The sequence below is a fragment of the Nicotiana sylvestris genome, chromosome 3 (assembly GCF_000393655.2).
Source record: "Nicotiana sylvestris chromosome 3, ASM39365v2, whole genome shotgun sequence".
Taxonomy (NCBI): domain Eukaryota; kingdom Viridiplantae; phylum Streptophyta; class Magnoliopsida; order Solanales; family Solanaceae; genus Nicotiana; species Nicotiana sylvestris.
The window spans coordinates 162,562,304-162,567,867 of NC_091059.1; the positions used below are offsets into that span (position 1 = coordinate 162,562,304).

Genomic DNA, 5,564 nt, shown 5'->3' on the forward strand with positions numbered 1-5,564 from the left:
CTTTATTTATTTGTCATCACAAGTTGAATTGTTTTCCCCCGACATTACAATTTAAACCACTATTTGAGTGGAAGAATTTGACTCACTAGGTGACGAGTTAAAAAAGAAATTTTCGATATTAATTAATATAGTTTAATCGATTGTACACAAGTTATTTATTTTTGTCTAAATGTCATTTGCATAAGAATCAAGCTGTTGCTAACACTGTTTTATTGATGCTCTTGTTTTACCAAAAGTTAATACTCTTGTACTTAATAGTGCAATCTCACACACCAAGTAATCCCCTATGAAATGACCAAAGAATCCTTCAGCTAGCTTTGACCAAACAGTCTTTTCAAATAAAAAAAGCTGCCTGCAAATTCGAATCATTGTGCAGCAGCAGCTTCGGGAGTAGGGATTGGGTGTCCGTTTCCACTCTATTAGCAGCCATGAACGGAGGGATGGAATGGTAATTTCGTATGGTAAGCAAAATTGATTTAATTTTTTACGGAATTTAAAAGAAGTACGTAGAATAAAAAATGTAGCAACAGTAGATAAAGTTAATCTACAAAAGTTGGTAACTTTTTTACTACTCCCTCCTTTAAAAAATAATGCTATTTTCTTTATTCTTTAATGCTAAAGTATCGAAAAAGTATAGATTTATGTAAAAGAATAAAATCTCTTTTAAGAAATTAAATTTAGAACAATTATAATAAATGTCTAACAAAAGAAGTATAAGGTTACTGTATGCATAGAAAGACGGTTGACAAAAATGAAATCCTTACGTATACGTTGTATGTGGAACTTATGGCCCTGTGGGTGTTATAATGCTGGTGTCTACTTTGTATTTATGTATCCAAAATTACTGTGCCCATGAAATAATGATCTTCTGTTTGTTTTGTTTGGTTTCTTTCTTTTTCTTCTTTGTCTTCACTACTCTAGTTGATATCAAATTTGGAACATTGTGATTGGGTCAAGAATCCTCTCAAATACTCACCCAACACCCCACCCCCTCAAAATACACCCCAACACCCTACCAAAATTGAAAAATAAAAAGAGAGAAAAAGAAAAAGGGCTTTTAATTTTTGTGCCGAACCTAACCTTGAAGTTTATTAAGGGGGAGTGACTCTTCAACAATATCTGGCAAAGGCAAAGGGCAAAGGTTAGGAGAGAAAGCTGATGAAAAGCTGAAAGTTGAAAAGCTAAACGAAAGGCTGATGATAACCGAAAGAGAGAAAGTAAAGAAGAAAAGAGCCTTTTTATTATTTTCCCTCACGTTGTTAGCTGTATCTTCTTCTTCTTCTTCTCCTTTTCTCATAACCCAACCCCATCTCTCTTTTCTCCATAGTTTATCTTGTTCTTAACTTTTGCTTCATTTTTTTTTCTCTGCCAAAAAACCTAAGTTTTTTTTTTACTGAATTCCGATATCCAAATCCAGAAATAGTGAGTTAAAATCTATCAGTCATGTTAAGCAACAATCCATCTTCTTCATCCGACCCGTTTACTTGCTCAGAAAATGGAAACAATGCTAATAGAAGAAAAAGAAGACCCGCAGGAACCCCAGGTATGCAAAATTCAATGAATATGACGCCTTTCCATTTTTATTATATTTTATCTGATACAATTCAATTATATTGTTGTTTTATTTGATCGGGCAAAATAAGCTAATGAGTTTGCTTTTATTTGCACCATGAAATTGCCACTAGATCCGGATGCAGAAGTGGTATCGCTCTCACCAAAAACATTACTAGAATCAGATCGATACGTATGTGAGATCTGTAACCAAGGATTTCAAAGGGACCAAAACTTACAGATGCACAGAAGAAGGCATAAGGTGCCATGGAAATTGCTCAAAAGAGAAACCCCAATTGTTAGAAAGCGCGTTTTCGTATGCCCAGAACCCACTTGTCTACACCATGATCCTTGTCATGCTTTAGGAGATCTCGTCGGTATTAAAAAGCATTTCCGTAGAAAACACAGCAATCACAAGCAGTGGGTCTGTGAAAAATGCTCGAAAGGATATGCTGTTCAGTCTGATTACAAAGCTCATCTTAAAACTTGTGGTACTCGTGGTCATTCCTGTGATTGTGGTCGCGTTTTCTCAAGGTTAATTAATTTCTTCTTCTTCTGCTACTGCTACTACTACTACACTACACTAGTACTACTACTTGGTTTATTCTTTTCAAACGGTATTCTCGAGATGGTGGCTCTATCTTCTTGGACTACTATATTCAGTTCTACGGATGAGTAGTACGAATGTCATGTCTTGGTCAAAACAAAACAATTTCTTTATGAGGGTTTTCGGAATTTTTGATTTTGTAACGGCTGTTTAGGCTTTTGGAAAAGAAACAGTGTCCGCAAAATTAGAAAGCGGTTTCCCTCGGCTGTTAGCTGCCTTAATATTACTTTATTTTATACTTTTAAACAGTTTTATGGACGGTTATTAACTACAGTCTCAAAAACTCGTGTTTCGTAGGTCATTCTTGATGCTTTAATTAATTTTTTATATATATAAAAATTAAGAATCTCGATCCTTTTTGTTCAGCTAATCAACGTGTTTTGGCATTCATACTCTTTTTCATTATTCTATGTTTCCGAGAGGAATGAATTTGACTTCCCAAAAAAACATTCTGCTTGCTAATTAATTAAGAAGAATGAGACAGTTAAATATTAGCTCAACTGTTTTTTTTTTCTTTTTCTTCTTCTTTTACAATTCTTTACAGGTTCGTCTTATCGTAAGTTAAATGTGTATTTATGAACACCATCTTCAGATATAGTTCCTGTAATTTTACTAAGCTTTCATTTTGGTTACTTGTTCCTACATTCATCAATGATAAGCTGAGAATTTTCAGCATTTGATGAAGTTGTCCTTTTTTTTTTACTTTTTCCATTACACCCAAAATCATTACTACTTTACTTTTATTCAAACAAGTAGTAGTAATAATTTGCATGACCAAAAAATGATTACTTATATTCCTCTCTTTTATTAGGGTGGAAAGCTTCATTGAACACCAAGATGCTTGTAGCATGGGAAGACTCCGATCAGAATCACAATCTTTACATCCATCTAATTGTCTTTCTCGTACAGCTTCAAGTCCTAGCCCCTCAAGTGACACAAATCTCAGCACAACACCTTGGGCTACTACTTTGCTCCAAAATCTGTCGTCATCCACAGCTACGCATCATGTTAATCCAAACATAATCAAGAATTCCACAAAGCAACGACACAATTTAGAGCTTCAGCTCTTGACTACCACTACATCATCATCTAGCCCGTTTGATGTCTCGGTATCGTCCAAACCAAACGAAGATCACTCAACTTATAATCTCCAACTCTCCATTGGTTCCTCAGATTTCAACGAGAGAAACGAGTCGTCAGAAAATGCTACGGCATTGGATGCTTTAAAGCTTAAAGATGAAGCGAGGGAGCAGTTAAAACTAGCGATGGCAGAAAAAGCATATGCTGAAGAAGCAAGGCAACAAACGAAGAGGCAAATTGAGTTAGCCGAGCAGGAATTTGCTAATGCTAAGAGAATTCGGCAACAAGCACAAGTGGAGTTAGATAAGGCTAATGCTTTGAAAAAACAAGCTATCAAGCAAATAAACTCTACTCTTTCGCAAATAACTTGCCATTCTTGCAAACACAAGTTTCAAGCTCCTCCTTCAGATGAGAATAATTCGTTAACGTTGAGTTATATTTCTTCGGCTTTAACAGAAGGACATCATGAAGTTGGCAAGAATATCAACGAAACCAATCATCTCAAACTTTCTCAACGTTAGTTCCTCAACACTACCTCTAGCTCTATTGTATTTCTTTTTTTTTTTTTTTTGGGGTTTCTTGCTTATATGATTATACCTAGAAGTGTAGCGAGAGTGGCGTTAAGAATAGTTAATGAGGGGGTACTGGGTGTTATTTGTTTATTTAATTCTTGCACGGTGACTGTCATAATGGTGTTTTTCAGCAAGGCAATAATGTGAGATTTCTCGGTATCAAGATTTGCAGGGGTTCTTGATTCTACTACTGGTAGTCATCAATATAGTGACTATATCATTCATGAGTTGAATGAGCTGTAGTCTTCTTCTTTATTCCTAAAAAGAAAATAAAGAAACTGAAAAAAGAGAGAACTAAATAATATTATCTGGTCTAACCTCTCAACATTGTGGTAGTGTTAGATTTTGCGTTTGGACTATTTGAAGATCTTTGTTGGCTGAGGTGGTCAGAAAAATGGTGGTGAGTCCAATGGGTCCAGGCAATAAAGATATGTACTGCCAATAAAATAATTGCTTAAAATTTGAAAAACAGAAAAAAGCAAGTAGAGAAGGAGAAAGAAAGAAGGGAATCAGATAATAGTCCTTTTCCCCTCCTCTGCTAGTCTGCATCCTTATATAAATGTTAATGGAAAAACACCATGTTTTTCAGTGCCAAAGTTGTAATGGTTGATGACAGACTAGTCCCTTTCACAGACACAAACAAACTCCATTATATTCATTCACCAGTACTATTCATCATCCCCTCTTTTTCTTCTTCTTCTTTTTTTTTTTTCTATTTTTTCCTTTTCCACTTATTTTCTTTTGTTTCTTAGTTTTGGTGTAACTGGTAAAGTTACTGTCACGTGATCAGGAGGTTATGAGTTCGAGTCAGGAAAATAACATCTTGCAGAAATGTAGGATAATAGATTCTTGTGTCGTGGATCCCGCGCATAAAGGGAGCTTAATGCAACTAGCTGTCCCTTCTTTATTTCCTCCAATCTAATTTGTTTCTCCCTTCATCAGAATCCGTAGCTGCTGAAGCAATGAAACAGTGAGAGTACAGTTCCAGTGAGTGTCTGAGCAAAAAGACGAAAGCATCTTTCCTTTTATGCAGAGACCGTTCGCTTTTGGAACAACTCTAGTTCAATGCTATTGAGAAAATTTAAGTGGGTGTTCGTCTTTATTCATGACTTTGCGCAAACCAAAAGAGTCTTCTCCCAAACATATCCACTTTCTTTCCTGTATTTTTTTGGTTAAATTGCATGTGAACCCTTATAGATGATTTTTATCCTCCTTGTTAAGAATCACACTTAATTTTAGGACTATAAACAGTATCTAGTGATCACATAAAAAATACTCCTTCCGTTTCAATTTATATAACGTAGTTTGACTCGGTACGGAATTTAAGAAAAAAAAAAGACTTTTGAAACTTGTAGTCTTAAAAGCTTAAGGAGTAAAAGTTTTGTAGGACATGATATTTGTGTGATTATAAAATTTAAAAGTTTCTCATTAAGGATAAAATGAGTAAAATGAAGAGATAAAATTGATTATAGAAATGTGTATTCTTTTTTGAATGGACTAGTAAGAAAAATGTGTCATCTAATTTGAAACAAGGGAGTATCTACATTCAATCGACACTATAAGTAAGATTTGTAACATAAAAATAACCATGTTTACATACTATTTACATACCTAAATAGTATGTAAATAGTACATACTATTTACATCGTCTTGTCAGGGTATATAAAGGAAGAGGTCTGATATTTTCCTTGTATTAGCAAAATTGATCAAATTTTCCTTCCCATTTTTTGTCAATCCATACCTTTATCATTATT

General features: G+C 34.6%; 1 protein-coding gene across 1 annotated transcript; it reads left to right on the forward strand.

The window, feature by feature from the left end:
• The first annotated feature begins 967 nt into the window (after nt 1-967).
• Nucleotides 968-4,932, forward strand: LOC104227140 (zinc finger protein SHOOT GRAVITROPISM 5-like). Its single transcript, XM_009779307.2, has 4 exons — nt 968-1,543; nt 1,686-2,085; nt 2,970-3,754; nt 4,753-4,932. The coding sequence occupies exons 1-4, from the start codon at nt 1,444-1,446 to the stop codon at nt 4,782-4,784; spliced, it is 1,317 nt and encodes a 438-aa protein (XP_009777609.2). The 5' UTR covers nt 968-1,443; the 3' UTR covers nt 4,785-4,932.
• The last annotated feature ends 632 nt before the right edge of the window (nt 4,933-5,564 follow it).

Excerpts from the sequence above, each read along its gene's own strand:
- LOC104227140 (XM_009779307.2), top strand. The coding sequence starts at position 1,444 with ATGTTAAGCAACAATCCATCTTCTTCATCCGACCCGTTTACTTGCTCA. Across the intron at positions 1,544-1,685 it reads AAGACCCGCAGGAACCCCAG|ATCCGGATGCAGAAGTGGTA; the intron begins GTATGCAAAATT and ends AATTGCCACTAG. Across the intron at positions 2,086-2,969 it reads TGTGGTCGCGTTTTCTCAAG|GGTGGAAAGCTTCATTGAAC; the intron begins GTTAATTAATTT and ends CTCTTTTATTAG.